At 44.2% G+C, this 23,148-nt stretch overlaps 1 protein-coding gene and 1 pseudogene across 1 annotated transcript in view; one reads left to right on the top strand and one right to left on the bottom strand.

Annotated features, from left to right (window-relative positions):
* Nucleotides 1-6,312: 6,312 nt before the first annotated feature.
* Nucleotides 6,313-23,148, top strand: part of CYBRD1 (cytochrome b reductase 1) — a 34,643-nt gene continuing 17,807 nt past the window's right edge. The window contains exon 1 of the mRNA XM_060621639.3: nt 6,313-6,622. Coding sequence (XP_060477622.1) covers nt 6,430-6,622 — 193 coding nt within the window. The 5' untranslated portion in view covers nt 6,313-6,429. The remainder of the gene's footprint in view (nt 6,623-23,148) is intronic.
* LOC132673108 (G protein pathway suppressor 2 pseudogene) lies at nt 15,108-19,530 on the bottom strand (annotated as a pseudogene).

Raw genomic sequence — 23,148 nt, 5'->3', positions numbered from 1 at the left:
AGGTCAGTTTAAGTTGTTTGCAGATAGTTTATTCAGCCAAATATTTGCGTATTGGACCTTCTTGTACAAAATGTGGGTGCTAGAAAGAACAGCCAAGAAAGGGGCTCAATCTCATGACCCTGGAATCACAACCTGAGCCGAAATCAAGAGTCAGGATGCTCAACCAACTGAGGCACCCAGGCATCCCCTTTTCCATATTCTTGCTGCTCTGGCATTTGGGGCCTTGTGGACCTGGGGACTGCCCCTCTCAGGGTTAACTAATTCCTAGAGATAACGATTTGCCTGCCAGCATGCCTCTGATATGCAGATCATCTACTTCAGAGTCCTTTCCCCTATCCAGCTCTTTTTATCCAATTCCAGTACTGTCTGGGCACTATCCCCTACCCTAATGACTACAGGGCCAGGTACCAGACCAACTGGAGGCCACCCCTATAAACCAGAGCCGATGGAAATTCTTCAAACTATCCAATCATAAGTGTGTTCCACTTGCTGATCTTGCCTTGTCCATTTGTTCCCTGGAAAACCACAATAAAGACTCCTCTTGTGTGGGTGCTTCCCTGTGTGGCCCTGCATGGCCCTGAAGGGCATACTTGCTGTGCCTCCTGTCCGTAGGGGACCATGAATATAAAAAAGTAACTTCTTCCTTCATGACAGTCCTTTTCATGTCTGTGTCTCGTACTCACCCACACACAACACATCTCAACACATTTTTAGAATACACACCCTAAAATTAGAGCAGCAGCAAATAAGGTAGACCAAATCATCACCTCCAAGGAGTTTATAGTTTAATCTAGGGTTTATAAGTGTGTGGGGTGGGGAGGGCTCTAAAGTAAATTGAACCGGGGCGCCTGGGTGGCTCAGTCAGTTAAGCGTCCAACTCTTGGTTAATCTCATGGTTTGTGAGTTCAAGCCCTGCATCGGGCTCAATAGCTGGCAGGGTGGAGCCTGGCTTGGGATTTTCTCTCTCCCTCTCTCTCTTCCCCTCCCCTGCTTGCACTGTCTCTGTTTCTCTCAAAATAAATAACCTTTAAAAAACATAAAAAATAAATTGAAGCTAGGTATGATCAAACCCCACTCTTTTCTTCTTCAGCTGGTTAGTTCCTGCTAACCTATAAAGGTGGTAGATAAGAATCGGGGAATCAAAGAATTGAATCCTGTATCTCTTCTGCCTGGACAAAACTCTGCCTGCTAATGTGTGGGCTGAGGAGATAGGCCCAGAGTAGGGCCATGGTAATTTTATTTTGCCAGATGATTAAATGATTAGGAAGAGTTATCAATCCCTTTCGCAAGTGCTTCCTGCCTCACCAAACACTCATGATGATGATGGAAGCAATTTTAAAAAGTAAATGAAGGGTCAGTTAGATCTTACAGAGCAGTATGGCGTGGGTGAACAAAACTAATGCCTTGATCTAACCCCCTCCCCTCTATGTCCCACGGGGAAGAGGCCCTACTGAGTTAAGCCTTTGGCTTGGGCACCTGTTTAGGTGATTTTCTCTCTTCTTCTGTTCTCCCCAGACACCTTCCTCTTCTTGTGTTTGCCTCCCAGGCTGGTGTACCATTCTGCTCCTTCAGGAAGAGAGTTACTTTCTACCTCTTCCCAAACTGGGGTTCCTGAAATGAAGTCTATTCTTACTCCAGCCCTGCCCTCTTGGGGCAGGTAGACTCGGAGAGTCTCTTGAGTTAGGGAGGCAGTAGAGGCTGATTGCACAGCTAGTCTCCCCACAGCCAGAGCTGGAGATAATCTCCTCACCAGTTCGCTCAAAGGAGAAACACCTCAGCAAAGCACACATTTATTTTTTCCCCAAAGACGGCACAGTCTAGCCTCACATAAGGAAGTATATTCCACCCATTAACATGGGTTTTTGTTCTTTTCAAAGTCCTAAACTCTGCTTTATTTTGCTAGGACACTGTGACCACTGCTTGAGCTTGGTTTACATCATGCGTCATGGTGTCGGCTGTGAGTCACTGAGACAGCTTTCTGATCCCCAATTCTCCTGTCCAGTAGAAGAGAGAACAGGAAGATGTGTGAGCTCATTCCTCCTACTTGTGGTTTTTTTCTTGTTTCATATATTCCTCTTTTCATAATATGTCCTAAAAAGGCATAGGCAGTTAGGTGGGGCTAGGGGAAGAGTAGTATTAGGTGAGATAATTTTTCTACTTGTCTCTGTCAGGGTCCTGCAGAGAACAGTGGGTTTGCACAAAGGTTTAACTGAAGATAGTGTAATAAAGGGAGTATTTAGAGAGTTGCAAACGGACTTAAGAAAACCCAACAAAGAATGGTGAAAACAAGGGACAAGCAAGGGGGTGCTCAGCACCACATACAGGCCCTATATACGCCAGGAGGCATGGTGTTACTGAACTCTGGGAGAGCTATAGCTATGGAAGAGGGGCCACTCAAACATTGTTGTGGCAAAGGAATGCGACCACTGCAAAAACCATGGCCTAGCAAAGGGGCACAGATGGAAAAGTAGGTTGACCTCTCTTTCTTCCTGCCCTCTAATCTCCCTCAGTGTACTGGCCACAGCCAACTGGAAGCCAATGGGCAAGGAGCCTGCCAGGGCAGAAGGCAAGCCAAGGAAGGATGGAGAATGGAGGGGCAGAGTCCCCAACACACAGTCAATATTTGAATTAAAAAAACAGTCCACTTATCCAACAAGGCAAACCACTATGCACAACTTATTATACTTGACATCAGTATAATGGACTTCTGTATGCACCAAGAGAAATGGAACGTTACCTCATGGAAATTCAGTAGATAAATGGCATATAGAACACCTGGTTCCTAATCTCATGACGGAAGGGGTTTGGATTTCCTTTCCCCACCCCTTCACATCCTATCTCCTTACTCTGAATTCTATGTTTGTCAGGGACAAACAAAACAAAACAAAATCTGTCAATATGTACGTGTTTGCAGCATCACAGGTTTTTAGGAAGGCTATGGTGTTCATTGCCCACCCTCCCTTCTCCCCCTACACACATCAGAAATCCCTTTGAGAGCATTGCTGACAAGTTATCCAGTCAGACTTTGGTGACCAATTGTTTACCATCTCACAAGGGGAACTTCTAGTATTGAACAACTCTTGTTTTAAAAAGTTAATACTAAGCCACAACAATATTTATTAAAAATGTTCTTCTTTCAAGTGACAAGTTTTATCAAAGTTAGGTCTTTAAAGGATGTTAAGATAAGAGACAAAGACCAAGCTCGAAAATTCCCCGAGCAAACAAAACCCGTTTAATTATACAGGCAAAGCTTAATTTAGCTCATTTTGCAAGACTGACTTGCCAAAGTCATTTCTTGCTTATGCCTCTGGAAATCATAAGCAAAACTTGAACCGTTTCCTAAGATCGATATAACCACTAATCAATTCCCTATCTTTTAAGAAAATTCTAATATTAAAACCAATCACTGTGGAGCGCCTGTGTGGCTTAGTCTGTTAAGTGTCCAACTCTTGATGTTGGCTCAGGTTGTGATCACGCAGCCCTGAGATCAAGCCCCAAATGGGTCTCTGAGCTGAACGTGGAGCCTGTTTGGGATTCTCTCCCTCTGCCCCTCCCTCCCTCTCTCTCAGAATAAATAAATTTGAAGAAATACAACCAATCACTGTGAAAAGTAAACAATCACTGCTATCTAACTATATAAGCTGCTTTATTTTTTTTTAATTTTTTTAAACGTTTATTTATTTTTGAGACAGAGAGAGACAGAGCATGAACAGGGGAGGAGCAGAGAGAGAGGGAGACACAGAATCTGAAACAGGCTCCAGGCTCTGAGCCGTCAGCACAGAGCCCGATGCGGGGCTTGAACTCACGGACCGTGAGATCATGACCTGAGCCGAAGTCGGACGCTCAACCGACCAAGCCACCCAGGTGCCCCATATATAAGCTGCTTTATAACAATACACCTATACTCCTGAACCTCATTCCATGTTTTGGGTTGAAGGCTCCTAGTTTACAAACTGTCTTTTTGGTGTGTGTGCAATAAATACACTTTTACTAATCACTGCTTCCATGATTCATTGGTTTTCTGTTCCTTCTGAACTTTTGAGAAGTTTAAAAGTTGAAAGTCTCTCAGTTTAGCTTCTAACTTCAAGATGATTGAATACGATCCGTACCATTTGGCCATGTTTTCATTCTCCTGAGAAGTTTTGTTAAATGGAATCTGGAATCCCCCAGATGATTCTTCTTCTTTTCCTTCTCCTTCTCTATAGGTTCCATGCCCCGCATAGAACCCAAAGTGGAGCCCAACGCTTGAACTCACGACCCTGAGATCAAGACCTGAGCTGAAATCAAGAGACAGACACTTAACCAGCTGAGCAACCCAGGCACCCCTGGAATCCCAGAGATTCTTATTTTCTGCTTCTGTGGAGAAAAATTAACTCATGAGTGAAGTGCAGATGCCGAGTTAAAGGGGTGAAGTTAACTGGGAACAAGGAGTAGACACTTTAAGGAAGAAGAATAGGGACACAAGGACATTGTTAAGGAATTGCTAGTTAAAGATCACAAAGGAAGAGAAGCAGTATAAAGTTAAACAGGAAACATTTGCAGCACCCGGGAACCAAAAAAATCTGAAAAAATAAAACTGGAAGATTTGGTGATAGTTTGTTTATTCCTACAGGTTTACTTGCACCTTTCCCCCCTCTGTTGTATGTCCTGAGAAGCTAACCCTTACAGACTAGATCAATTATCCTCTGGCTTCTGGTTAGGGTCAGCCATTTGGGACTCTGGACAGGAGACTGGAGAGGAAGAAAGTACAGCTGGAATATTCATCTTGCCTCTCATTCTCCTTGTGGGGTTGCTGCAGGCTGGCTGCGTCCCTCAACTCAAGGCCATAACCTCAGTCATACTGCCCTCTTTACATAGCTCTGTCTCTGGATTCCAGTAACCTCTTTCCTTCAGGCCTGGGCACTGCAAAATCCTTGTGGTTTCCCACACCCAGCCCACAACTTTGTAAATAGTCCTGTTCATTGCTAAATTGCCCAGTTGGAGTGTACCACCTGTTTCTTGCTAGGACCCTGGCACACTCAGTTTGATTCATCTCCCCAACAAACTTTACTGAGTAACTATTACATGCCAAGGAAGAATATAATGATAAATTAGACAATACTCTCAAGAGGGCAGTTTGGGGAGTGGAGACAGCCACAGGAACAGATGTTTATATCACATCTTGATAAATGATGCAGCCAGGCATTGGATGGGGAGGTGAGTGGGTGGAGGCATAAAACAGAGGCAGGAGCAGATTCAGGGAAGGTTTCTTGGTGGAGATGGGAGTCAGGAAAATTTGGAAGCGAGCATGTGGATAGAGTGGTCATCTGGGTGAGAAGTTTACAACCATGGACATCAGGGGGGTAAGGGTGTGAAAGGATGAGTGGAGGGTTAGGTTGGGCCAGACCATTCGAAAACCTTGTACTGCGGGGAGGCGTCCTTCTTTTCCATTTGCTTATTCTCCCTCTCTTTCTCCGCCAAGGGAAAAATGATGACCTAGGTGAAGTCCGCAGCCTCCTACTCTTAACCCTTGATCCTGCCCTACGACCAGGGCTTGACACTCCTACTTCCTGGGCTGAAAACTGGTCTTTTCTGTTGAAAAGCACTTCCATACAGCACCTGCACATTCTCAGGGCTTTCAAAATGGTACAACGACACAATACGGTAAACCAGTCCTTGGAGATGAACTACAGGCGATGGCTAGAAGTGAACGTTCCCGAATGCATTCTAGAAGCCCTAACAGCCAGAGCCACGTTTTCTTTAACAGCAGCAGATGACAACACCACGTCCCTTGTCTAATGGAGAAGGGTGACAATGATGCTGGAAAGAGGGCAAAAGAGTGAAGAAGCTTCACTTCATGAAAGCGGGGCTTTGTTACAAATAGGTTTGTGCAGGTGAGCGCATTTAAGATCCACTATTTCTCGCACTACATAGGCAAGTCCAGGGTCCAGACGATGTGTGTCTTCCCTGTCGAAAGCTCAAACCGCGAGTAGTTTGCTTTGCTAGGTAGGGCCTCCTTGGCGCATTCCTGGCATCGAAGACGGCCAATCCTCAGGGCTGGGGCTCTGGAGGCTTCCTTAATCCACATCGACACACAGTCCCATCTCTTCTCATAACCTAGAGCGAGCACCACTGCCTTCGTCTCCCCACAAATAAGAGACGAGGGCAGAGTCAAAAGCAAGCGGCGGGCATGGAATCCTCCGCGCTGTCTCGCTCTCAACAACGAACTGGATCGGTTACCGGATGCTGGGCCAGGGGGCGGCCCGAGATCTCGGGGGTGGGGCCGGTTTCTGAGCGCGAGCTGCCCACCCTCGGGAGGCCCCACACTCCGGCAGGCCCGCGAGGAAGCCCCTCCTCCCGGGCGGAGACGGCTCCCAGGAGTGCCCGGAGGCCGCCGCCGCCGCCTGGCAGAATTTCTGTCGCTGCCGAGGCGCGGAGTATGGGGCTCTGATGGCCATGGACGGCTACAGGGGCTTTCTGGGGCTGCTGGTGTCGGCGCTGCTCGTCGGCTTCCTGTCCGTGCTCTTCACCCTCATCTGGGTCCTCCACTACCGGGAGGGACTCGGCTGGGATGGGACCGCGCTCGAGTTTAACTGGCACCCGGTGCTCGTGGTCACTGGCTTCGTCTTCATCCAGGGCATCGGTACTGGGCACCTCCTGGGAGGCAGCGGGGAGGGACGCGCCGGCCGGGCTCCCCGACCGATCCCAGCCGAGTGCGGCTGACGTGGGCGAGCGAGGGGGTGCGAGGGGGAGCTCGGCGAGCGCGGGGGGCCGGGGGCCGGGGCGCGGAGACGGCCGGGCGTGGCGGCGGGACGGAGCCGGGAGCCGCGGGCGCGCGGAGCCTGCCCCGGGCCGACGTGGGCGAGCGGGGAGGGGCGGCGCGGCGGCGGCGCGCGAGGCGCGGGCACCGCCACGAGATGCTTCGCGGGGGGCGGCTGGGCACGGCTGCGGCGGAGCGGGTGGCCCGGCGCGCGGGCCCCACTTGGTTAACTCTTTGCTGCGAGGGGCGCGGGGCGCACGTGAGGCAGCCGCGTGACGCCAGAAAGCGGAGCGGAGGAGGGAGGGCGGAGTGCGGAGCGTCCCTGGCCCCGAAATTTGCCCCCCGTGGACGGAGCCTGCGCAATCAGGGGTGCCGAAACGCTCTTTAGGCGAGGCCTTCCTCTGAACTTTCTTCCCGGCTGCAGATTAGGAGAGGAAGGCGGAAAGGGTAGGGCGAGAATTGGTCTCCTGTTGCCCCATCCTCAGGCCTGCGTGAAGGTGGTCGGGGTGAGCGAAGCATCAGCTCTAGTCTCGCGTCTCCTAGAGCGTTCATTTCAGTCCAGCCCAGGAAGCTGCCAGGACTCAAAAGGGGGTTAGGCTGCCCTGCCTTCCCAGACTTGTTTTTGTGGCTCCCGACCAGCGAAAGTTCTCCCGCGGGGCTTCCTGTTGGGCGCTGGCCTTGAAGTGGGGCGGGAGCTGGCAGGTGGGGCTTGCGGCTGCCTGGCTCCCGGAGATGCTTGTGCTTGAGACATCCCTGGGGTTTGCTGTGTCCACGTTTGGCCCCACGAGAGTGCAGCTCCGGGCGTGTACTCACGCTCTGGGATGAGGCTAGCCCAGAGGGAGGGTTCAGTGGATGACATACTTCTTTTTTGTTTTTGTTTTGAGCTATAACTGACATACAACATGTTTCACGTGTATAACGTGGTCATGTGTAAGATTATATAGGTGTGTGTAGACTCTTAAGTCTAGAGTTCTCTTTTGGCCAGCAGAAGAGCAGACACAGGATGAAAGCAAGAGATGGCTAATGTCCAGGAAAAAGACAAGAGCCCGGAATAAGGGTCCTTGCCCCGTATTTATTCAGATCAGAAGGCTTGCAAAGGTGATGGGCGTGCACAAAGAGACAAAGAAACTAGGAACTTTAACTTGGGGATGTGAGAGAAAAGGGGGGTTTTGAAGAAATACAGTTTTTGGTGTTTGGGGTTTGGGTCAATATAAAACAAAATCCGGGCACCGGGCAGATGGGTAGATGGTTGTTAACAGCAGACAGGAGGCGCAGTGCCTGTTTATCTTAGCTAGACTAGGGGATGAGACAGATAGGGGGAATAGCCTCAGGGTGAATAAGGCACCTTTCTTGTTGTTAACCATCTCTGCTTCCGGCTGCTTTGCCTGCAGCACAGCAGTCCATAGTCCAGTTCACCAATTTACCTAACCTGGCCCTATTCTCCTGTGAAAGCAGCTTTTCTGCTATAGTACTAAATTGGGGGTGCTTTCACCCTGAACATCTAATCTTGTTTATTTCCTATACCTATGTATCAGGCACCTTTGCACCGTTTCTGTCTCAGGCCTTTGCCTCTCCCTCTCTATTTTGGGGACTCTGCACCCCCTCTCTCTTTTGGGGTGTCTTTGCACCTCCCTACTCCTGGCACCTTTGTGCCTCCCTATTCTTGGGGTGTCTTTGCATTCACCTATTCTTGGAGTGCCAATCTGGTTTACCCAAACTCAGGTGTGAGCATTTTATGACTTTGTATGTCATTATGCCTTGTTAACCCATTGGTGTAAGCCGGGGGGATTCCTAAGCTTATCCCCCACACATGTGATTTATAAATCGAAGTGGTCACCCCAGTAAGTCTCGTTAACTTCCAACAGCTCACGTAGCTACGCATTTTTTTTCTTGTGATGAGAATTTTTAAGATGTACCCCCTGAGCAACCTTTAAGATCTACTTTCTTAGCAATGGCTCAAATATACAATATAATATTACTAATGTAGTCACTATGCTGTACCTTATATCCCCTGGACTTATTTTATAACTGGAAGTCAAGTTTTTTGACTGCCTTCACCCATTTCGCTTGTCCACCCCCCTCCTCCTTCAATCCATGGCAGTTTTTATTGTGGTTGTGTGTGGTATTGTGTGTATGTGTGGTATTGTGTCCTGACAGTTTCCTTCCTCCGCTGTTTGGCTGGAGGAACCGCCAGCCAGTGGCGCAAGTGCCATTTCTTTGTAGGCACTTTTCGAAAAGTGAAGTAAAGGCCTTGCAGACAAAGTATTTAGAAGAAGGTAGAAAATGGTGAGCTGAGGTTATACCTCAGAAAATAACGGACAGACGGGGCGCCTGGGTGGCTCAGTCAGTTGAGCGTCCGACTTCGGCTCAGGTCATGATCTCGCGGTCCGTGGGTTCGAGCCCCACGTCGGGCTCTGTGCTGACAGCTCAGAGCCTGGAGCCTGTTTCGGATTCTGTGTCTCCCTCTTTCTCTGACCCTCCCCTGTTCATGCTCTCTCTCTCTCTGTCTCAAAAAGAAATAAAATGTTAAAAAAATTTTTTTAAATAAAAAAGAAAATAATGGACAGAAGTGTAAAGGCTTCAGAAAGAGGTGCCACCGGCCGAAACCTCTAGCTCTGTCTCCGAGCGGGCTGCCTTTTCTCCAGCCATATCTGGCTCCCCAAATCGAACAAGCTAACAGAAAAGCTCCGACCTCATTCCTGAAGAAAAGATTTTTGTTTCCATTTAAAGCTCGTGCTGCAGCCTTCAGCAGGTGTGGCCAGCATTCTCCCACTCTGGGATGTAGTGGCAGACAAGTTGCTAATGCTTCCCTTACCTGGGTTGTGACAGGCATGCGGGTGCGCCTGCCATTGGCCAGCCAAGTTATTTTGTTACATAAGTCCCAGTTATTTTGCCACTGACCTAAAACGAGAAAAACAGACTCAAGTCCCAAAGTCACTGTCATCAAAAACACTCTTTCCTTCGAGGTGGAGCCCTTCAGTTTGGCCAGAGCTGTGAACATCTGTTTGCTCCAAGTAGTGGCAACAGTCTCTTCATGTTTTCCAACCAGCCCTTCAGGGCAGCTCCTAATACCAGGAAACTTTCCAGAGTCTTCTCATAGTTGAGGGTAAGGGAAACACAGATGATATTAGCTGTTTCCTGACTTACGAGAGAGGAGACAGTCACCAAACAATCGCTGGTATTTATTGAATGCTTCCTGTATGCCCACTGAGTGCGCTCTTTCACAGTTATGTAAGAATAAACCAAGACACAGAGCAGTTAAGTACCTTACCCAGGGAAGTAGTATGTTTCCAGTGGCTCTATTTTCAAGGTTCATTTCTCTGCTTTTATGGCAATATGCTTATTTTCTGCAAAGTATTCTTAAGAGAAGCAAAAAAAGGTTCATCTCAAATACACTTTGAAATGGTTTCTTCGTGTTAGAGTCCATTAGAGTTTTCCTAAAAGTTTAGTTTCTTGAAACTTCAGACTTTTCTTAATCTGTTCATACTGACCTTTGAGCAAAAACGTGTGAATGGATATTTTGGAAATGGTCATCTGTTGCTTTTATGCAAACCTTGTTTCCCCTAAGCTAAGTTACGGGGTTTGTGTTAGTTTTAGAATGTTTGTTCTGTCAACATTCCCCGTCCTGTTTACTATTTGGATTCCAGACTTGGAAAGCACTTTAATCAGATAATGTATTTCATTGACATGAACATAAGCTTTTTCATACATACAGGCACATGCATTGTATAACTGAGTTCTTATGAATCTTGGTCACCCTGCGCTTGCTCCTATCCAGCAGTACGAGGGCTCTAGTTGCAGGGCCAGCATTAAAGAGTTGGCTTTGTGAGCCAGGAGGGAGACACACGTTACAGACTAGCCATGTTAAAACAGACTTTTTTACTGTTTCAGTGAGGAAATTTTTAGGTTTTTCTCTTTCAGATCCCTAGTAATGAACACAATGAAATGGAGTTTGTCTGTGATGCACAAATATTTAGAGATGAGGAGGGGAAGGCTGAAATCCAGTTATTACTCTGAGCATAAAATGCCTTACAAATATAATACACAGACAGTAGACAACATTTAAAACCATTTGAGAACAAGTAAAGAGTCCTGTGAAGCACCTTTAAGAAGTAAGCTCTGGAGTAAGCACAAAAGTTACAAAATAAATGCCCGTGTGTGTGTGTGTGTGTGTGTGTGTGTGTGTGTGTGTGTGTGTTGCAGTGATGGGGAGGGGGGCGGGTACATGCATACCTAAACGCACATAGTCCAAATACATTTTGGGAAATCTATGTATTCTAAAATAGAATATAACAGACAATAGGACATCTAAAACTGAAATAACATTTTAAACTAGTGGGAAACCTAGCGAACATGAATGAGGAAGAATTTCAAAGAAAACTTGAGAAGAGGCTTTGTACTTCTCTTAAAAGGAATGTTTCCCATGAAATAAGTACACTGCCAGGAAATCAGAGAAACAGCCCTTGAAAAGAAGGCCACAGAAAAGATTGAAACAAACCCTCTCAAAGTGGCAGTTGACCTTTTAAAAGGTTCAGCAGGGTGGAATATGTTATTTGGTAAAAGGTAGAAAATTCAAGTATATAAATTGGGTGAATAGAAGCCTCAGTAATTCTATACTCCTTCCCTTTCCACATGCAGAACTCTGCTGACTGTATAAACTGAAGGAAGAGAAATTGAATAGTATGGTGATCTCAAGTTGGCTTTGTGAGAGAATCTAACTACATTTAAGTAACATTTAAAAGACTAAGAAAAAGAAATTGAGTAGGCCTTAAATTAAGGCAGTTGGCCTAGCCTAATAATGTATCTCAAAATGACCAAATCCAAGTCCACTTAAATATGATTTGAAAAGGCTCTTGGCAGACTGTTAAAAACTGAGAACAAACTGAGGGTTGATGGGGGGTGGGAGGGAGGGGAGGGTGGGTGATGGGTATTGAGGAGGGCACCTTTTGGGATGAGCACTGGGTGTTGTATGGAAACCAATTTGACAATAAATTTCATATATTAAAAAAAAAAAAAATGAAAAGGCTCTTGGCGTAGAACCTGGCAAAGAAGATGGTGGAGAAAATGCCCCAGATACCTACTCTAAACCCAGCCTTGAGGACACTATTAATAATAATACCTACCAATTTTAGGGAAATGAGGGTTTTTACAAAGCATGAAGACACAATTCAAGGAAACCCAAAACACATTTTTTGTTATAAATACATGCAGATCTCTTTGTAATGTAACTAATAAAAATGTTTTAGAAATGATTACTTTGCTCACTGTTGTATATCTGGCACCTAGAATAACAACTAGATCTGGCAACTGGTAGGCCAATAAATAGCAATTGAATGACTGAGTGATTAGTTCTGTAACAAAATGCAATTTTACTCATTTTATAATGATAATAATAACATCTAAAGTAAATGTGCTCTCCCTCCCCCCTCAGTGATTATCCTGTTCAGCCAGTTTGGCAGTACTGGTTTATTAGGGAAGAATGGGTGTCATATTATATTGGAAATGCATCTTTATTCTAAAGGCCTCGGGGTCATTGGAATGTTGCTAAGTATGACCTGTGCCTCCTCTTGCCTACCTAAAGACATCATCACTTCAGTTCTCCCCTTTTCCTTCTGCATCACTAAGTTTCTCCCCCCGATGGATAATTTCCAACATGTTACAATTTCTATCATCTTAAAAACAACCATACTCTTAACCCCATCCTTCTGGATGTTGATTCAGTCATCCTGGATTCCTCTTTCCCTATCACGCTTCTCACCCAGTCCTTCAGATAATTATATAGATGCCAAACTTAAAATACAGTATTACCCAGATTCTGACCATTGACTATTTTAGTTATTTATTCAGTCATTGGCTTCTCCTACTAAAATGTAAGTTCCCTTGTCTGTTTTCCTCACTGACGTAGTGTAGAACACTACATGGTGTGTAGAACATTACCTAGCATGCAGTCAGAATTCAATAAATATTTACTAAATTAATGAAAGTTTGGGCAGTCCTCTAAACCAGGGGCCATACCTACAAGGATGGTTTATAAAGTAAATATGTGAAGTGGATTAGGTGTGTAGCACCCACGAGAATGTCTTTCTGTGTTCAACTAAACATTCAGACACACAAGACTGCCAAGACCACACTGGGCACCAGCCCACTTAGGAGGATGTAGGATAGGAACCAGAGCTTGCTAGCATGACCGCATCGGGTATCCTTTTTCTTTTCTTTTCTTTCTTTTTTTTTAAGTTATTAAAAAAATATATTTATTTATCTTGAGAGGGAGAGAGAGAGTGTGTTTGGGGAGGGGCAGAGAGAGAGGGAGAGAGAGAGAATCCCAAACAGGCTCTGAACTGTCAGTGCAGAGCCTGATGTGGGGCTCGATCCCACGAACCATGAGATCATGACCTGAGCGGAAAGCAAGAGTCTGGTGCTTAACCAACGGAGCCACCCAGGTGCCCCAAACAGGCATCCTTTCCTGCAGTGGTTCATGTAGCAACCATATATCCCCCCATAAACTAGCCTCTCTGCAGGTGACAGTTTATTCACCAGGAGATGAGATCTGCATTGGTGGGATCAGAGCTTTAGGTCTCCATGCCCCAAAGCAGCCAGTATCTCTTGCAATACTCTATAGATCTGGCTTCCAGTGTTCCTGCAGGGGATATATAGTGAGTTGAACAGTGTCCCCCAAAAAGATATGTCCAAGTCCTATTCTTAAGGACCTGTGGATGTGACCATAGTGTCTTTACAGAAGTAAAGTTATGGGTCTCAAGATGAGATCATCCTGATTTAGAGTGGGCCCTAAATCCAATGACTTGTGTCCTCAGGAGGGAGAAGATTGGAGACACAGACACAGAGAGGGGAAGGCAATATGAAGATGGAGGCAGAGATTGGAATGATGTGTCAACAAGCCAAGCAACACCATGAGTTGCCAGCAGCCTCCAGAAGCTAGGAGAGAGGTATGGACTGGATTCTCCCTCAGAGCCTCCAGAAGGAACTAGTCCAGCCAACACCATGATTTTGGGCTTCTGGCCTTCAGAACGATGAGAGAATACATTTATTGTTACTGGAAGCCACTCATTTTTTGGTAATTTGTTATGATAGCCCTAGGAAAGCAACATAGGGTATAACAGTTATCATTGCACTCTGGGAAGCCCAGAGTTTGGCATTCTTATCAGGTATTTATAGATTTTTCATTACTTTTCCCAGTCTAGACACAGTTTACCAATCAGGGGGTCATTTTATTGTGAGCAATGATTCCTAATAACATTAGTGTGAAGCTACTTTATCTGTTAACTAAGACCATTAACGAAAGGTCAGATCTCCATACAGCTGAAGGGAAATGCCTTCTGTGTGTGCATGTTGAGGGTGGAGGGAGGACTGTAAAGAACTGGAGAGTGTCTACTTTTGACAAAATAGGAAACCTCTTAGCTGCAGCAGATTGTGGCTCTATGGGGATGCCAGCCCCGAGTGGCTAGAGCTTCCCATTATCCAGGAGAATACAGATTTTAAAAAACTGGTTCAGTCTAAAAGTAAACCAGCCACAAAGCCAAAACAAAACCCCCCAAATATTGTGCTGATCAAACAAAACACATCTACGGACCAAATCCACTCCATACCTCCCAGTTTACAAGTGACTTTCTGTCTTGACTTTGTAGGATTTAAATTTTTCCCTTAAAAAGAATAATCTTCTCTGTTGAGAAAATAGACCAGAAATGTTTTTTTTATAACTTTTTTTTTTCTTCCAGGAGAAACTTTCTTAAAAGGTAAAAATAGGCTTTGAAAGAACTGTACAGACTTTGGCTGTACTTTTCTAAGTTTGTTCATTCATCCAGTTTTCATATATCATCCTATTTAATTAGCATACATTTATTAAACACTTACTGCATGCCAGACACTGTGTAAAACAAATAAGTAAAATGTAGCCCTGTCTACAAGCTGTTCCCATTTAAGTTTGTTAGAGCTGAGTTACAGTTTTCTTCTAGAAAACCTGAGCCCTAGATATTTAGAGCTGGCTAAGATTTGACATTCAGCTCCTAAGTTTAGAGATTGTCTGACTAGGGTCAAAGAGGTGATATCAGAGCCAGTACTGTTTCTAATTTGTTACATAATATCGATGTGAAGCATAAGAAAATATAGCTTATGTTTCTGCACTGCAGAGTTTCTGGGTATTTAAATATCTAGCAATTAATTGAATTTTTCTCTCTTCACACACTCTTCGATACCAGGTAGCCACCTTTGTGATGATTTCAGTCACTTTAAAGAGATGCTTCAGTGCCAAGATACTAAAACAAATCTACCAAATCATCCAAATCACTTCCTACATTTTGATTCTCTAAAGGTCGAGACGGTTTGAATACACAGGCATGTTCCAAAGCTCAGATTCTTTTTTTTTTTTTTTTTTTTTTTTTGCAGTGGCAGGTAGATTTTTTTGGACTGGGACACACTGGGGACCCTCACCCATGGCAGGGAGTGGGGGTGAGGTTGAAGACAAAAAGTCTGATGGTCACTTGTGGTAGAATGGCGAATTCTGGCTGTGCTGGATGAAGATGGAGCCGAGGGCCAGGCTGGCTGGTAGCTGCAAAGCCCGACTCTCCTGCCAGTTGCATCTGCACAGGGAGCTGGGGAGAGGCAAAGAGGGCAGGGGCTGGACGCAGAGCTTGGGGGTGCATGCGGTGCAGGGAGGAAGAGTCAGAAAATAAGTCCATTGGTTAGTATGTTGCCTCTGCTTTTGCAAGGGCTTTTGTCAGGCCAGTTCACCACCAGACTGGAGGAACCCTATCTGGGTGGGCTGACGGTGGCTGTGCACTGCACAGGGCTGTGGCGTGACGGTACCGCACTGCCGGAAACGCCGAAGGTGTTCTGAGCGCAGCCTAGGGCCGGCTAAGGGGGTCCACAGCGAAGTGGGCGGTCCCGTAAGCACAGCCTTGGTATTGGCCGACTTCTGCGGTCCCTGCGAAAGCTGCTGCTGAGCCCGCCTCCTGAAAGGTTGTAAGTACTTGGGGTAGGAACATCTGTTTGGCCCTGCCAGCAGCCACTATGAGGGTGCCTGGGCGACTGTGTCCTCCGGGGCTCTTCTGCATGCTGAGGAGGGGAGCTCCTGTGTGCTTGTGTGAACAATCAGGCTCTGCTGTTGCGCAGCTGACGTCAGCCTGGTCAGGTCACTCTGCTCCCTAAGCCTCCGTTTCTCACTCTCAGGTAAAACTTTCTTGAGCTGTCGGAAAAACTGGTGCTTCTCTTCCTGTAGGGCCCCAAGCTTCTCCTGCAACTTCAGGATTTGTTCCTTGTTCTCCTCTAGCGACATTCTCTCTGCCTGTAAGGGTTAAATTGTAGTGTAGGGCTAACGCTTAGCTTGAAAAATAACAGCTTTGTGTTGACACTGAAGGTTAAGAGATAACAGCCTTGCTTTGCTCTTGTAAACTACGCCTCATACTCTTGTAAATTAGGCTTCACCAATTAAGGAAACAAAAATTCAAAGAAAAGAGCATCAGAGGCAGGGTCAAGGAGATCCACTGGTTGCAACTTAGAGGCAGAAAGTCTAAAATAAACATATTAGGCAACTGTTTCTAACTCATCTGGCAACTGTTTCTAACTCATCTGGAAACTGTTTCTTTGTTCTGTTCCCAGGTGATGATAAAACGATGTGATGGGTTATAGAAACTGTACCCCGGCTGTTTGGGGCCGCACTCTTGTCAAGAGTGTTGGTCCTGATGGGTCGGCCTTGCCTCTCATTGTAATAAACTTTGTTGTGACTGTCACTGGTGCCCGTAGCATTCTGTTTCAGGAGTTGTGTGGATGCAACATGCCGTGTCCTTTTTCTCCCTTCTCCCTGCTCTTCCTTCATCTTCTGTTCCATCGTCTTGTCCACCTCTTCTTACTCCGCCGGCCGCTTGCACTCCCGCTCCATTTTGTGTGCTGGTGCAACGGCCGGCCACAGCTTTGGAAAGCTTGGGGTGCTCCAGAAGCGCAGACGTGGTGCTTTTGAGGACGCTTGGGCCGGGGGCACCCGGCTCTGCCACTGACTGCCAGACTGGGCCTACCCGGAAAAGGGCGCCCGGGGTGGGGGGTGGGGGGTCGCACCGGGCCGCCCAGGTGGAAGCCCGCTGCAGCCCAGGTCACGTGCCCGCCCCCCCCCACCCCCCCCCACCCCCCCCCCCCCCCCACCCCCCCCCCACCCCCCCCCCCCCCCCCCCCCCCCCGCCTGTCCAGCCTCCAATGCTCAGCTAAGCGCAGCTCTAGCGGGCCAGGGTTTCAGGCATTCGTGCTTCAAAGCTCAGGTTCTCTTTGACAGCTACCGTAGGAATCTTTCCAAGAAGATTATTTTAAAGGATTCTCTGCTTTTACGTTTAAACTGGAGATCTTTGCATAGAGTCTGGTACATTCTTGGGTGCATGGGGAAATTAGTAAATCCTGCTCTGAGTGTATACCAAGGATGTCAAAATAATACTTCATTCAAAGGGTTAAGGAAAGTGTAACGCATACGCCATATTTAAATAGAATTTATAAGTGTTTTAAAATTTCACTATACTTCAAACAATTACTCCTATTTTATTTGGGGGTTCATTTAAAGCATACGTCAAGCTGTTAAGTGGGCCCAGGTGTAGACTACCTTTTACTTGCTTGAAAGGACCACTTGGTCTTACACTTGGATCAGCAGTACAGATTGTCTTGAGTTTTTGATTTGTGCATTTTCAAAGAGGATCTGCTCATTTGCTGGGAAACAATGAATTACTGTACTTTTTAATTTTTTAATTTTTAAGTGTTTGTTTATTTTTGAGAGAGAGAGAGAGCACACGTTGGGGAGGGGCAGAGGGAGACACAGAATCTGAATCAGGCTCCAGGCTCTGAGCTGCCAGCACAAAGCCGGATGTGGGGCTTGAACCCACATACTGTGAGATCATGACCTGAGCCCAAGACAGATGGGTAACTGACTGAGCCACCCAGGCGCCCCTACTGTACTTTAAAAAATTTATTTATTCAACAAACACTTAATGAAGTCCTACTATGTACCAGGCTGTGTGCTAACTGCTGAGATACGACACTGAACAAAGTAGACACGCCCCTACCTTCATGAATCACAAGATTTAAACACGGAAGAACTAGAGTCAAATTGTTTTCTATGTTTGGGGACATTTCTCCCTCCAAGTTCCTCTCTCTTCACACACGCTTTGACAGATCTAAAATTTGTATTGCCTATAGATAGTTTATGGATGGAAAGCTGGTGTCAAACCAGAGATTACATCTTAGAGAATGTATATTTTCACACATTCCTGAATTGATCATGCAGCTAGGAGCTGAGAAATTTTCTAATTAAATTCAGTTCAAGTTACTATATTTTCGCCTTCATTTGTCCGCGAAATAATTATACACAGGTGTTGATTTCCTTTTCCCTTTCCTTCTTTGCCTTCTTTTCTCTTTTCTTTCTTCTTTCTTCCTGGTGTGTTCCACTACCAATAATTTTTCTTCTAAAGAAGATTTAAAATGTATTTCTCACATATATATGTGTTCATGTTTCCCTTTGTTTTCTGCGAGGATATGGTCTTGCCAACTCAGGCCTCTAACAGAAAACCCTTGTTTCAGTTACAAGTAGCCGTTTGATGCCGTTTCCCCTCCTCATGGGCTTATGAGACGTTTTTCTTCCTTCTCACTGAACCTCAGGAATGGTGTCTAGGCAAATGCCAAGCCAGAAAAGCAAGAAATATTTAAATTCTGCTCTCCAGGCAGTTTTTATAGCTGTTGAGAGTAGCTTCTTGTTTAAGAAATGTGGTTTGCTTTGTTAAGATTGCCCTTTTCTCTGGGAGTCCACCGTATTTTTGTTATTTATACATCTTTAAAAACATGTAAACACTTTATGCAAATGTAACATTTTGCAGTTATCCTTCATTTATCTAAAGAACACTCTGAATGGTAGTCAACTATTTACATTTGGCAGAATTTCCACATACCCAAGAGAGGCAGAAACTCCAGGCCTCACTCACATGAGAGCCCCCTCCAGTTTCCGAGGGCTGCCGACTTAGTGGCTGAGATTAATTCGCTATTGGGTTTGTGAACTTACAAAAATATTGTTTTAACTTGAAAAATAGTAAGAATTTTTTCAGTCATACGGAAAGTAACATAACATCCCCATGTATCCATCACCCTGATTTAACAGAGGTTCTGATTTTTGTCAACATAAAAAGGTATAAACTAGAACTCAAAGGTGGTAGGAATAAAAGATTATACAGGATGATGGAAGAGGGTAAGCACCCTAACCTAAGCAGGAAACTAAAAGAGGAGATTGAAGAACTCTAAACTAGACCCAGGGGCTGAAACATCGTAACTGCCTGGGCTCATGCGGATGGGAGGGAAGCACCTCTCCAGCTCTAGAAGCCCCTTAGGATTTTCTCCACTGGTAATAGGACAGTATGTTTTATTGGTAACCCCAAATCATCAATAAAAGATTACATTGTGTCCATTCATGCTACTGCTGGAGAAGGAAAGCTTGTGTGCAACCAGTCTCAAAGCATTTGAGTAAATGTGCAAGGTTCAAAAATCCAGTTTTAACACTCAAGGAGCGAAGATTTTAGTTTTAAGGAAATTCAACACATTCCTCTATGATGCCTGTAGTATTTAGAAGAGTAAAAATTCTTCACTGAACATTTTTTTAGGCAAGTGTTTTATTGAAGAACCACACACATGCAGAGAAGTACCTAAATCATAAGTTACATGTTTTTATAACATGAACACACTAACGTACCTGGATGGTGAAACAACATCCCAGGCACCCAAGAATCTTCCTGGTAACCATTGTAACTTCTCTCGGTCATGATAATTACTCCTGACTTCTAATATCAGAGGTTAGTTCTGATTTTGGAAATTTTTGACACAACAGGATCCAGATCGGGGAGAAAAAGCTGTTGTGACTTATTGTTCATAATTTGCTTTTCAAGCAAACATAGTCCACGTATTTCCTTTTCATACATAGATGTTCAAGTTCCCTCATCTAAGATAAGGGCAGTGCCTGGATGATAGGATGATGATGATAGCAGCAATAATAATTATTTTTAAAATGCGAATTGAGATTAAGCAAGCTACTTAACATCTCTCTGCCTTAGCTTTCTCCTCTGTATAATGGTAATAGTAATCATACCTTTTTCACAGAGTTGAGGTAAAAATTATGATGTAAACATATAGAGCACTTAGCATGGTGTGTAAGGGTTCAGCTGTGTGTGTGTGTGTGTGTGTGTGTGTGTGTGTGTGTGTAATAAATCATGTTAACCCAGAAGAGGGTGAGATGTATTATTAGATTTTCATATTATCCACATTTTTATTTTACTAATGCCTGATCACACAGATTGCAAAAGGCTCCACTGTGTGGATGAAAGGTCACAAAGTCATGGGTAAAGAGACATTTGCTTTCCTTGAAAACTTGAGAATCATATATGTTTCATATGATTTATATGAAAACTTGAGAATCACATGTACATAGGGATATGTATATCCACTAATTCCAAGGAGAAAAGGCATAAGGAGGGGAAACCATGTGTCTGAGTTGACTTCAGTTTGACTTCTAGACTTTGATCAGCCTGAAGAAAGTATCTTACATTTATTTAAAAAACACTCAAAAGTCACACACACAAATAAAATTAGTGAAATCTGAATTAGGTCAGTGGATTATATTGATGTCTGTTTCTTAGTTGTGATGTTGTACTATGGTTATGTAGGATGTTACCATTGGTAATATCAGATGTTATCAGCTGTGTGAGGAGTAGATGGGATCTGTCTGTATTATTTCTTACAACTGCATGTAAATCTACAATTATCTCAAAATAAGAGTTAAAAATCATACTTATGGAGCTACATGCTTTGAGCCCAGGGCTGTTCTAGGCTCAGGATACAAGGAGAAACAGCAAAATGCATTCCTTCCTTCAGAGAGGATGAAGTAAGGATGAGAAGGGACATTGAGCTAGATTTTAAAAGTACAGTTGACTCTTGAACAACATGGGTTTGAACTGTGCAGGTCCACTTACGGGTGGATTTTTTTTTTTTTTTGGATAAACACACGACAGTACTGTAAATGTATTGTCCTTATGATTTTCTTAACATTTTCTTTTCTCTAGCTTACTTAATTCTAAGAATACAGTATATAATGCATATACAAAATATGTGTTAATCAACTGTTTATGTTATCAGTAAGGGTTCCAGTGAACAGTAGGCTATTAGTAGTGAAGTTTTGGGGGAGTCAAAAGTTATATGTGGATTTTCAACTTAGTTGGGGTCATTGCCCCTAACGTTGTTTAAGGGTCAACTGGTATACCCGGTTGCACTAAATGGCTTGAAAAGATTCATTGAATATAGAAATGATTATCCAAAAAGTCTCCATGTCCTCGAGGAAATATAATCGATCAACATTTATAAGGTATCCATATGTACACTAAAATTAGTAAGTAGCAATCCTTCAGAGTTTGGACTAGATAAAAAGAAGATTGTCTTAATGGTGAGGGCTGTCAAGTGTTAAGGAATGGAACCAAAGAATACGAAGATTGACATCTTTTGCTGTAGGCTTTAAAGAGGCTGAACCCACATCTGTCTTTGTAGGTTTATGCATTTGTGACTGAGAATGGACTAGATAATGCCATAAATTTCTGTGATCCTATGAAGTTCTATATATTTGAATTATAAATGTCTGTAGTGGGAATATGCTTTTTTTTTTTTTTTTCGTGCTGGAACTAAGCAATATACACTGCTGTTATAATGGAATCCACCTTCCAGAGGAAGTATTCTTCAGACTTTATCCACCTGTCATACATTTTCAGACCTCTAAAGTTTTCCTGACATGGACTGGAGGGGTGAGAATGAGGGTGGGTAGGGGCAGGATATTGTCTTCAGAACAAAAATTGCAGGCTGCTTAACGTGGCTATGTAATCTATTGCTTAAACCAGCACATTTAAAAAAATGCTATTCAAAAATGTTTTTGTTGAAGTTTAATCTATGTGCAGAAAAATGTACATATGGTGTGTAGCTTGGTGAAATCTTCCCTCCGTGAACACCTATGTAACCAGCATTCAGACTGAGAAACAGAACATTAGCAGAAAGCTAGAAATCTCTTGCATGTTCCTTTTCAGTTACTATACCACTTCCTCACAAGGGCAACCATTATCCTGAGTTTTCTTATTGCAGAGATGAGTTTTGCCTGTTTTTATAGTTCGTATAAATTGTCTATAACTGTTTATGTCTGGTTTCTTGGCACCCACATTATAGGTTGATCCATATCATTGGGTGATGTTCTAGTTATAGATCATTCATTCTCTTTGCTGTATATTATTCCATGGTGTAAATATATCACAGTTTATTTATTCATTCTATTAATGATGGGCATTTGGGGAGTTTCTAGTTTGGGGCCACTACAAATAGTGATGCTAACAATATTCTAGTGCATGTCTTTTGGTGAACATATGTACATATTCCTTTGGGGCATATACCCAGGAGTAGAATTGCTGGATCATAAGTTATGCATAAGTTTAGCTTGAGTGAATACTGCTACTTTGCCACAGTGTTTGTTCCCATTTAAACTCCCATCAGCAGAACATGAGAGCTGTGATTGCTTTACATCCTCTGCAATACTTGGCATTTTTCATGTTTAGCCATTCAGATATGTGGTAGACATATTCTCATTTGATTTTAATTTGCATTTCTCTGTTGACTAGTGAAATTGACATCTTTCTTATGTTTATCTATATTTGGATATACCTTTTTGTAAAATATGTGGATATACTCTTTTGTTCGGTTAAATCTTTGTGCATATATGTGTGTGTGTGTGTGTGTGTGTGTATATATATATATATATATATATATATATATATATATTCCTTAGTCTGTCTTTTCTTATCAAACTATGACTATATGAAGAAACCAGGTCATAAGATTAATAATTTAGTTTTGGATGTGTTGAGTTTGAAATATTTGGAGGCATCTCTATAGAGATGTAAAGAAGCTGTTGGATTTTGTGGGTCTGGAGGTAAGAAGAAAGTTCTGGGCTTAAGGGGCTCCTGGGTGGCTCAGTTGGTTAAGTGTCTGACTCTTGATCTCAGCTCAGGTCTTGATCTCGGCGTTGTGAGTTCAAGCCCCATGTTGGCCTCCATGCTGGGCATGGAGCCTACTTTAAAAAGGTATGAACTGGAGGTGAGAATTTGGGAGTCCCTGCCATGTAGGTAGCATCTCAGTGAAGTAGTGAATGAGATCACCCACAGAGAGTGTAGAGGGAGGAAAAAGTCTTAGAATTGACCCTGAGAGCCACCAGAGTTTGTTCATAAGTCGGAAATAAAGAAGATGCCGACAAAAGAGCCCAAGAATGAACCCCTGAGAGGCAGGGAAGAGGGGAGAAGCAGAAGCCAGGTGAAAAGGGTTTCTTGGAAGGGAGTGTTCAGCGCGTCAAACTGTTCAAC

This window comes from Panthera onca, chromosome C1 (genome assembly GCF_046562875.1).
Source record: "Panthera onca isolate mPanOnc1 chromosome C1, mPanOnc1 haplotype 2, whole genome shotgun sequence".
In the NCBI taxonomy this organism is placed as follows: domain Eukaryota; kingdom Metazoa; phylum Chordata; class Mammalia; order Carnivora; family Felidae; genus Panthera; species Panthera onca.
This window is presented reverse-complemented; position numbering and strand designations above follow the sequence as displayed.